We start from the raw sequence: 10,934 nt of genomic DNA on the forward strand, positions 1-10,934 counted from the left end.
AGCCGCTCCGTAGGCTGAGTCGAAGAGGGACTGGTCGTCGCTCACCACCGACAGAGCCTCCTGCGTGGGGAAGACAGGAGAAGCCGAGCATCAGTCTCCGCCCCGCCATGGCACTCTGCGGGCCAGCGGGGGCCGTGCTGCTCCGGGACTGCACATGGGCTTGGAGGGTCTCTGCAGGTCCTAGGGGCGAATCTGGAACCCACAGAAGTAGGAGCATTGTCTGGATCTGTCGGCTGCGGTCCCCAACGGGGAGGGTGGGGAACAGTGACTGTGGGGGTGGAACACACTGGTGGGTGGGTCACGGCCCCTGAGCTCTTCCAGGCATGAGCTGAAAGGCAAGTTGCCAGAAGAGAGCCAGCTGCCTTGCACAGGTGAGGCCAGTGGGCCTGCCCATAGGTCACGTCTAGCTCGGGGCCACACAGGGCGGGGCAGGGTCAGCTCGAGTCCCCAAATGCACACAGGTGGGAAGAGCTCACTGCTGGCCCAGGGTCTAGCTTGGAGAGCGTGCAGCCATTTGCTGAGGGGTGTCCAGGAAGCCTGATGTTCCCACCACCAAAGAACCCAGAGGAACGTCAGCTGCTTGCAGGGGCAGGCAGAGTGAGACCCTTTGTGAGAGGCCGTGGGTACCGCACTGTGTGACCCCCCACTCGACCCGGGAGGTAGGGGGTTGACAGGATCCCGGCTCTTCCCAGAGAGCTACAGCAGAGGCCGACGGCGCGATTCCCGGTCCCCAGTCACGTGAAAGTGGGTGCGGGTTCACACAGCCTGGAGTTACAGCAGATCCCACTTCTCACGTGCCAGGAAAGATGGTAACCATCCAGAGCTATCGACAACTGCTAGCTGCTCTGTGACCCACGTAGCCTGTCAGTGTAAAGGTCGTGGAGTGGGAAAGCCCGGAGGGGTGTCTGCACACAGAAAGTGCCACTCGCGCACTGTGGCCGCGATGAACATTCACGCTCCAACACAAGCTCTCAGGTCACCCGAGTTATGTCCCAGATTGGCATGGTACAGCCCTGACCCAGCACCTCCTAACGTGGAGCCGTTAAAGGGCTGATTCGGCTTGCAGGAGGCCACTAGGGTGGGCCCTACCCGTCTGACCGACGTCCTTGCAGGAAGGAGATTAGTGGACGCGCTGACACCAGGGGCACTTGGGCACAGAGGAGAGACCACACGAGGACACCGAGAGATGTAACTGTCTGCAAGCCAGAGAGAGGCCTCAGGAAGTGCTCCTATGGATCCCCTCGCCCTGGACTCCTAGCCTCTAGGACTGGGAGCAAAGAAATTCTTCTGCATAGGCCACCCAGGCTGTGGCGGGTCACTGAGGCAGCCCCAGAGACAGCTGCACTGCTGGTACTTAAAGGTGCACCAACGACAAGGACCACCTCTCAAATCCGTGGTCTGACGGTGTCCTGTGTGTAACTCACAACCCTGTTCTGAATATCCTACAAAGCACATGGCCCTGCCCGCCGTGAGACTGTACCTGCCCACCCTGCTGTCACCTCCTCCCAGCAGGACAGCCGAGCAGCCTTCCTGGCTGGGGTGGGGAGGACGCAAGTACTCCTGGAGCTCTCCTCCCCCAGAAGGCTCCCAGGGTGCACTCGGGCTGACCAACACACACAGCAGTCAAAGGCTTGCGCTCCAACCCAGGGCCTCTCGTTCACACGAAAGACGGCTGGGGGTCCTCCTTTGAGGCCCACGGGTGCTTATGCATGCCGGAGCCACCGTCTGCAGGCTACTCTGGTCATCCTCTGTCAGAGCTAGGAACAGCTGTGGCTTCAGCTCCCAGGTGAGGTTCCAACAGTTACCCACGTACAAGCTCTTCTGATTCCAAGTTGGAAAGCATGACGTCACCTGTCAGAGGGCCAACCCTGAGCTGTCCCGAGGTGGAGGACGCATGACCCCGAGGACCCAGAGTGCCTTCTTAGTGACAAAGCTGAGAGCATTAGCCTCGAGGATGCTCCGAGTACGTCTAGGGACCTGGCCGTTGCTGTGCCTCCGTATCTGCGATGGGCGGTGACAGGGCACCTTCTGTAGACCCCCTGGGGGCAGCCATGGCGACGGAGGCAGGAACAGAGCAGGAGGATGCAAACAGGGACCTCACTGGGGACCCACGAACCACGGGGGGTACTTCGTTGGCTTCCTGGCCCATACTCTCGGCTTGCTCCACGTGTGAAGGGCGATCCCCTGGGTGGCACAGAGTTTGTGCCGACATTCCGACTCTTTTTTGAAGTTTGAATTGGAAACTCTGACTTGCTCTTTCTGCTCTGCACTGGGATGAGCACACAGCTGTTTCCAGGAACTTTCTACTGTGAATTGTTGACGAGTATTTAACTTCGGGATGATAAACTGGGTATAGAAAGACAGCAGCATGCTGACCCAGCAGCTGTTCTGAGACTAAATTCCTTCCGCTCAAAACGACTTTGCCTCTACTGTGAACTGGGGACTCTGAGGACTGCATTCAGGGCAAGGTAAGTTGTGTGTTATTTGAGAATGATTTAACTTATTTATCACTATGATGTTTGCTTTGCTGCAGGGAACACACACGAGAGAGAGAGAATGAGAGAGTCAGAAAGCAAGCCACCAGGTCTGGGACTTGAACTGTTGGCAGCCATGTGGGAGTCTAGTGCCCTAGCACCACGCCAATAACAAATTTTTGTTATTTGTGTTTTAGATTTTTCTGAAGGGCACATATGCTTGCTGGAGAGGAAGAGTGAGAGAGAGGGAGACAGGGAAAGAAGGAAGCACTTCCTGGGGGATGGCCACGCCGCATCCCTTCTTCATTCTTCTCTCAGGGTTTGGACAGTGCACGCACAGGTGCCTCGCATATTTCTCAAACCACCAGGTCTGGGACTCGAACCACACAGTTAGCCATGGGGGATCCAGCTAACTTAATCACCAAGATACCATCTGGCCCATTAGTTTTTTTTTTTTTTTCAAGAGGTTTTTGCCATAGGGCGCGTGTGCTTGCCAGAAAGACAGAGAGAGACAGAGAGACAGAAACCAAGAAATCATCCCCCAGGAGGGATGGCCACGCCGCAATCCTTCTCCTCCATCCTCCTCTCGGGATCTTGGGCACGCATGCACACACCCCCGGAGTGGGTTTAAGCCACCAGGTCCGGGACTTGAACCGCCGTCGGCTACAAGGGAGTTCAGCAACATAGCCATTATGCTAACTGCTGGTCCCTGGCCCATTTGTCTTTAAAAGACTTGTTGAGGGGGCTGGATGGCGTCACTGAGGCATGGAGACCCTGTCGGGAAGATCTTTCTTTCTCTCTCTGTCTCTCTTGCTCATAGAAGAAATAAGAAAATAAATAAATAAAAGACTGGCTGAGTCATATTGCTATAGATCATGCCTCTTGGAGTTTGTCTTTCAACTGAGGAAGGCAAGGGTGTGGGCTCGCGGGCCCTGCGGTGCCAGCTCTGAGCTTTACGCGCTCCGACGTTGTTGCTGGGAAAGGAAGCCCTAAGCGGCTCCGTACCTGGATTCGGAGGAGCCCTTCCCTTTGCTGAGCGCAAGGCAAGGTGAAAGACCAGGGCACTCTGCCCTCTTGGCCGCTCAGTCCAAGACCTGTAGGCCGGCTTACAGTCCCCTGCTCCTATCACATTAGCACCCAAAGGCCCAGCAAGGGGAGTGCTCTGCTGGCAGCTTGCATTCTGAGCTAAAGCATGGGACCCCACTTTGCCCACGGGTATGCTTCCTTCCCGTGATTCTCTGCTGGTCCCGAGGGCCAGCCACCATGCAGCTGTCCTGGTGTGGACTCTTCCTAGCCAGGTTGGGTAAGATGCCGTTAGCACATCAGCTGGAATACGCTCTGTCTTGTCGCCACCGAAGCAAACGGATAGAAGCAGGAGACAGCGAACAGGGCCCTCAGTGCGCCAGAAGCCTGTTGGCTTTGCAGGAGCCGTCTCCTCTCCTCCTCGCACTGCCGCCCCCTCTTCTCAGGTGAGGAAATGGGTGTGGAACAGCTGGCTTAGTTGCACAGCAAGTAAGTGTTTTCTGGTTCTTTCTCGTGAATTTTCTGTTCCCCCAATTACACCATAAGCAATCGGAGAGTAAGCCTTGTGTTACCGCAGCTCTGAGCACGCTCTTCGGAGCCGGGCCCACCAGCTGTCTTTGTGCGCCTGGTATAATTTAGACTCCATGAACTTCATCTCCTCATCCATAGAACGGAGGTAATAGCAGGATCCAACTGGTAGATTTGGGGTCAAGATAGAACGAGATAATGAAGTGAGTGCCTGAGTCAAGTTCCCAAAGTTCTTGGTGCACAATAAATAACTCACCAATTCCCAAAGCTTTAAAGGAAGGCCCAGGCCGAGAAATGATGTAGAAACCATCGGATTGAAGACGGGTGGCAGGGAGTTCAGATAAAGCCGGAGAAATCTCCTTCTTTCACGCTCATTAAGCTTCCAAACTAGCAGGTTTGGCGATAGCAGATTCCAAAATGCAAGTGCCGTGGGCTTCTAGAGGACAACCGGTTTCACTCACCTGTTTCTAGTCTTCCACAGACTCTGTCCCACTGCAGCGCCGACCCTCTCCTCCCTGGCTCCAGCACTCAGGCCTCCACTAAGCGGCCTCGTGCACGGAGAGCAGGTGTCTACTGCCGGGGTCATGAAAACAGAAGCAGGTGGCCAGCACCTGTCGATGCGGCTGTCTGTCCTGCAGCCACTTAGCAAGCATCGCACGATGCCACTGTGTGTCTCCAAGTTCACCAAGAGAAACTGCCCTGGTTTTGGAATGACATGCACATGCGTGGACATAAATACGCTCATAGAGGACGGGCTTTGAAAGGCCATGGGAAGTGGACTTAAAATGTGAGTTTATGTTGGTGCAGAACGTTTTGAAATTTTTCATAATTTACATGTTCCATGAAGTTTGGGGACCTCCTCGTGTAGACGTCTTAGTTCACTTTCTTTTTGTACTGGAGACCCGCTTCTGACACTGTCCTCAGGTTAAGTCAGAGGCAGAGCCCTCTGCCCCTCGGCTGACGCTCGGGAGCTGTGGCCGGAGCACAGCCATGCCACCGGCTGGGTGGGCCATGACCAGGCCTCTGCTGTGACGGAGACAGAAAGCCTCCGGCGTGGCCAGGAGAGTTGGAGACGGTGCCCTGAGGATCTCCCCACTCTATTCAGGAATTCACAAAAGGAACTTCCGCCATTGTCCCACGTACGGGAAAGAACACACGGGAGCCGCAGTTATGGGTCAGGTGCAGCTAGAGAAGGAACAGTCCCAGACACTGCCGTGGAGGGAGATAGCGCCCCTTTGGTCATCCTTACACTAAGGCTGACCTGGAATGACCCGAGCCACGGGGCCTGGGACGCTCACTTCCTGGGTGTCCTTCCGCTCCTTTCCTGCCCTGCTCTGCCCTGGGTCTCCCTGGACGGCTGCAGCCTGCGAGCTGTGCTGGAGGCTGCAGGCAAGGAGTGTCAAAAGTGGCCAGACGAGTCCCCGCTGCTGCCCGCTGCCGCTGCCCAGTGGGCACTCAGCCCTGGCCGGCTCTGGAAAGCTCATCTCTGCCGTATCCGTTACCCAGGGTCACCCAGGGTCACCCCGGGAGGTGCTGGCTTTGGCTTTTTATTACATTCTTTGCATAATGACATGGAGACCCTTCTCTCACCAGCAAGAGCACACGAATGCAGACACAGTCCTTGGGAGCTAAGCCCTGCTTTTCTGCCTCAGAACCCCTCGACCTGTAGCAGTGGGTGCCAGTTCGGGCACCTCCAAGGACTGGAGGGCCCAGGCGGGGTGTCTGCAGCCAGTAGGGCAAGCCTTTTGCTCCTCCCTACTTGGCAGCCGGGTGCCCGGGTCTTGCTTATTATCCCCACTCCACAGAGGCAGGGGAAAGAAGAGGTGAGCCATGGGACGTCGGCGAGGCCAGTCCCGTGCTCACCCAGGACGCCGCCAAGGGTGCAGCTGAGCTCCCAGCGGCCGAGGCAACAGTCCCTATCTGTGCCGCTTCCATTGATGGCTGCGTTCCTTCCCTTCCCCTTGAGCCCAGACAGAAGTTTCCGATCGCCCCAGCAAAGCGATGTGGCAGTACCGGCCTCACAGGACTTCCGAGCCGGGTGCTCAAGGCCACCTGACTTCTGCCCACCTCTTGTTCTCACTCGGGCCCTAGAAGTAGCTGCCGTGTTGGGAGGAAGCCCAACTAGCTCACAGCCAGCCATGAGTGGTGACCATCACGAGCCGGGTCACAGGCCAGCTGGGCCCGTAGGTTGTAAGGTGCCTCCTCTGCGGCCACTGTAGCTGGCACGTCTGCTCTCAGTGTAGTCAGCCACGAGAGGGCCCCCGTGCAAGGACGCAGCGGGGACAGTGTGCACCCTCCCACTGTTGTCATTGACCCTGGCCGGCTCGCGTCTGCGACGTGGCTGGATGGGGAAGCTGAGGTTCCAGGTTCACACGGTGAGAGAGACTCAGGGTTAGCATTTAGGCCTGACCCCTCTAATGCCAAGTGGTCAAATTATGCCCAAACGACAATAAGAGAAGCCAACAGAGAAACAAGGCCCTGTTTCTTACATTTGAAAGAATAGAACACGCACTATTTGCCAGGTGGAGTTTCCAAGGAACTCCTACAATCATTACCTCATCTGACCTTCTAAGAGGTGCAGGAGGACCGTTCAGTTACTGAAAAGGAAACAGACGCTTGAAGAAGTCCAGAACCGGCCCCAGGCCTTGTGCTGGCGGGTCCCACACGGGCTGCCTACCGCAAGGCTGCCATGCCCCGCCCCCTGGCCATTCCCAGGTGGCGTCTCTACTTCCAGGCTGTGCCACAGAGCCACGTCTGTGTGGAGCTCAGAATGGCTGAGCAGCATTTCAGATCATCTCACCGAGGACCGGGTGGTTCAGTGGTAGTGTGTCTGGACTCCCAGGGGAGAGGTCCTGGTGGCCCCCACACCTCCCTGCATCGCCCAGGCTGGTGTGTACCATGAGCTGTGACCAGGGCAGGCCCACAGGCAGGGTGGTCCAGACCCTGTTTGGTACCTGTCTCTGTCCCCATCTCTTCCTTTCATGGAAGAAATATTTAACCTTAAAAAATAGCTCAAAGTCCCTGTATTGGACACATCCCTGCTTCCAGGCCCTGTCCCTGCCATGAAATCCCAGGGGGTTCTGTAGAGAACGGCCCAGGCTGAGGAGGCGGCTGGATCTGAACGCAGCAGAGGCATTTACACAGGGAAGCCCTGCATTCCCTGGGGTCTCATGAACCGAGGGACGAGGCCGCGCGAGTTCAAGACGAGGACCCGGTCTCCCTGAGGGCCCGTGGAGCGGGCCTGAGGCCTGAGAACCACAGCTCCGGCAGGTGCCTCTCCCGACCCCCTGGGCAGTGACCAGTTGGAGTTGCCACGGCCACTTCTGGCCATAACCACATTTAAAGGCATCTGGGGAGATTGAAGTTGAATTCTCCTCCCACAGAGTGAATTTCCTGCTGGAAAGTGCTGAGCATGGAGCCCACAGGGAGGGACGGCCACTCGGCCGCGTCTCAGAAGAGAAGAGTTTACGGTGCATTCGACTTTACGTTTCTTCACCGTGGGTCTTATTTTCTTTCTCCTGTTTTCGCCTGTGTGTGTGTGTGTGTGTGTGTGTGTGTGAGAGAGAGAGAGAGAGACAGAGCAGCCACGTGCCCTCCCTGGGGCCTGGTCTCACTGTAACCCCTCTCTCCTCCGTTTCTCCACCCACAGGGTCTGGCACACACCTGCACATGCACCCTGTGTGTTTTTCAAGCTGCTGGGGCCGGGATTCAAACCGTGGCTGGAACATGCACTCTGGCCCCCTTAACCTTCAAGCTATGAAGCAGCCCATGGTTCGACGTTTCCTGGACCAGAGCAGGTTTGTCGTGCTCTGCCATGCCCAGTGCATCGTGTGTGACATATGGGACAAGCTGACTGCTGGGGTGACCTGACCAGTGTTGAAGCATGGGGCTGAGCCGAGGGTGGGTTACAGAGCCATACGGGTGTCCCCTTCTGTAAAAGGGGCCAGTGTCCTGATGGGCGGACAGGGGACATAAAACCCCCATGGGCACGCAAGGGGGACAAGAAAAAAGGCCGACCATCGTGACCAAACCAGAACTCTGTGGGGAGGACCGGGCAGGGAGGGGTGCGTCCGGAAAGGCTACCCCTGCTGCAGCGGGCGCGCTCGGAGACACCCGCGGGAATGAGGGAGCTGGGGCTTATCTGGGGCATGAAGTACTCGCAGCCCCCACTCCTTTCTTAGATGCATTCTGGTCGACTTGCGAAGACCCCTCACATTGTGCCTTGAGCCTTGGTCTGCTTGATTTTGCTGGAATGGCTGTCCCGACTGCTCCGACAGGGGACTCGGTGGCTGCCACCCAGAGCCCCACCTTCCCTTCCTCCGGGGCAGCTAAGGAGTCTGACTGGCACAGAGGGCACCCAGGGCCATGTCCATGCCGTGCTGTTATGAGAGACCTGCATGGCCCCCAACCCCAGGGACGGCTTTCTGGGGGCAGCGCGAGGCATGTGAGGATGGCGAAGAGCAGGACTCTCCTTTCCGCAGAGGAGTCCCAGCCGCATTGCTGCAGACGGGGTCCGAGGGTGTGCAGGGAAAGGAGTGAGCCCCCTGTTGCTCTCCGCACCCTGCAGGTGGCTAATTTTCAAATCTGTTCAAAAAAAGGCACCTGCTCCCAGCCAGCGTTTGGAGCCTCGCCGCTGTGCGGCTTTGGGCGGGGCCTAACCTCCCAGCTCCCGGGTGTCTGTCTGCTACCGGAGGCTTTTGCTCTTTGGCAGTTTTATGTGGCCACGTCTACTGACCACAGAGAGCCACAGCTGGGGGAAGCGTCTTCCGTGGGGAGAAGGTGCACTATTCACCCCATGGCAGGGCCCAGGGTGAAGTCCCTAGCTTTCCTGCAGCTTGAAAGACAGGGCTCGAAGAACCTTTCTTGAGGCCTGGCCCATTGGGCTCTGGCCTGGCGCAGACCGGGAAATGTCAGTGAGTGTGCAAGAGCAGGGGTGAGGCCAGTGCCCTGGGAGGGCGAGCCGAGGCTGTCGGGGTGGGCAGAATGGGCTCCCCAGGACCAGCTCCACCTGCAGCAGGGGTGGAGCCAGCACTTCCTGCCGTCTTCCTAAGGCCGGGAGGGGAGGAAGTGGAGGTGGCGTGCACCTTGTGTGTTTCTTCCCTTCTGGGGTCATGGGAACTTTCCCATCCCTTTTCTCAAATCCGATCTGATGCGCCGGGGCCCTGAAGAGGGCAGCCTGGTGGCACTTTCACCATTCTCACCCCGCCCCATTGTTCTAGTGTCAGTCTCAGCAGTCTCTCCATCCCCTCCACCTAATCAGCTTGCACTCATCCATGTCACACTGTTGAACAATTCTACCACCTCCTCCAGGAAGTCTTCCTGCTTGCTCCAGACCACCACAGAGACTCTCTCTTTCCACTAACACCTGCACCCCCAGCCAGGCTTCCCATCCCAGCTCTGCTCCTGGACTCATTTTAGGAAGCCTTTCCCCTGGGCTTGTCCAGCATTTTCAACCAGCATTCTGTGCGTTTCTTGTTCCCATGTAGACCCCCCAAGCGCAGACCGCTCCCCGCGAACAACCACTGGAGGCCCTGTTCCTAGAAGCTGTGATCTTATCTCAACCTCCACAAGTGACAGTTGCCGTGGAAACCAGTGTCCTTAAAATCACAGGGGGCCCTGAGGACGCGTGCACGCAGGGCGGCCTTTGCTCTCCTCCTCCCACAGCGCCCGGCGCCCGGCGGGAGGGTGAGAGCAAACAGGCCCGCAAGTAGGAGGGAAATGAGAGTGTAGGGGGACTCGGACAGGCAGCCCAACAGGAGACTCCATTGGTTTTTAATCCCCAGGGGGGCGCGTGTGCTTGTCAGAGAGGCATGGGGGGAGAGACAGTGAGATGGAGAGAGACAGAGAGGAGAAAGCACTAGTGGGGCGTGGTCATGCCCCAATCCCTCCGCTCCCCCCTGCGGGGCTCCGGGCATGCCCGTGCACACACCTCGCATTTCCTCCGGCGTCCGGGCTGGGAATGGAGCGGCATTCGGCGATGTAGGATCCGGCTCCTTAACCACTAGGCAAGGGGCCTGTTGGACACTGTTTTATTTCCCCTCGTTCCACGGTGTGGGGGGCGAGCCCCGGAAACAGTGGGGTGCTTCCTCTCCGAGCTCCCTGCCGCTGCCCGTCAGGTGGGAGCAGCCCTGCCCGTCTGGGGGCCAGCTCCCACTTGCATAGCCGTGGACCCTCCGTCTCCGGGTTTGGCTCTTCTGTGGCCCCAGGGCAAATGGTGACCAGCTTGTGCCAATGACATGGGACAAAACCTTGCAGAAGGGAGGGGTGGAAGGAGACAACCTGTGCTGAGCGATCGCTCTCCTGCCTACTGACACCGTGTTTTCACTAGCGTGTCTTCTTGTTACACAGACCTCTTGCCCCTTCTCCCACACCCCTGACCTCAGACACATATCTGACATGCGTTCCTCGACTGTTGTCTGCCTGCCTGCCAGTACTGAGTCGAAAACAGCTTTCCTTCCCCTCTGCCCCACCCAGCTTTACCCGTAGGGAACTGCTGTCTCTGTTCCCTCCACCTAATCAGCTCACACACAGTTCACAGCACACTGTTGAACAATTCCACCGCCTCCTCCAGGAAGTCTCCCTGCCTGCTCCAGCCCACTGCAGTAAGCTTTCATTTTACTTGAGTCTGCTGAACATTCTATCCCACCACCGATTCGCCACTTTATCCCAGACAGCCTTGCTACCTTGCTTTTATTTTTGTTTGACTCTTGCCTTACATCGCAGTTCTTCACAGACCACGTTCTGCCTCTGCAGCTCGTTTGTAGAACCCTGCAGGACACATGCTCTTCGGACTTTTCTGTAGGCATTCTAGCAGCTGAGCGCCTTGGTCCCCGGCCCCGGGGTTGGGGCGAGAACTGCCTGGATGACTCGGGGGCTCCCCACCTATGAGCGGCAGACGCTGCCGTACCT

General features: G+C 57.5%; 1 protein-coding gene across 1 annotated transcript in view; it reads right to left on the minus strand.

Moving 5' to 3' along the window:
• The window catches only part of FLI1 (Fli-1 proto-oncogene, ETS transcription factor), a gene marked incomplete in the record, with an annotated part of 82,095 nt that overhangs the window by 50,184 nt on the left and 20,977 nt on the right, over positions 1-10,934 (minus strand). Inside the window, 1 exon segment of the mRNA XM_027772699.1 lies at positions 1-60. Within this exon segment, the coding sequence (XP_027628500.1) occupies positions 1-60 (60 nt within the window).

This window comes from Tupaia chinensis, unplaced genomic scaffold (genome assembly GCF_000334495.1).
Source record: "Tupaia chinensis unplaced genomic scaffold, TupChi_1.0 Scaffold000292_1, whole genome shotgun sequence".
Taxonomy (NCBI): Eukaryota; Metazoa; Chordata; class Mammalia; order Scandentia; family Tupaiidae; genus Tupaia; species Tupaia belangeri.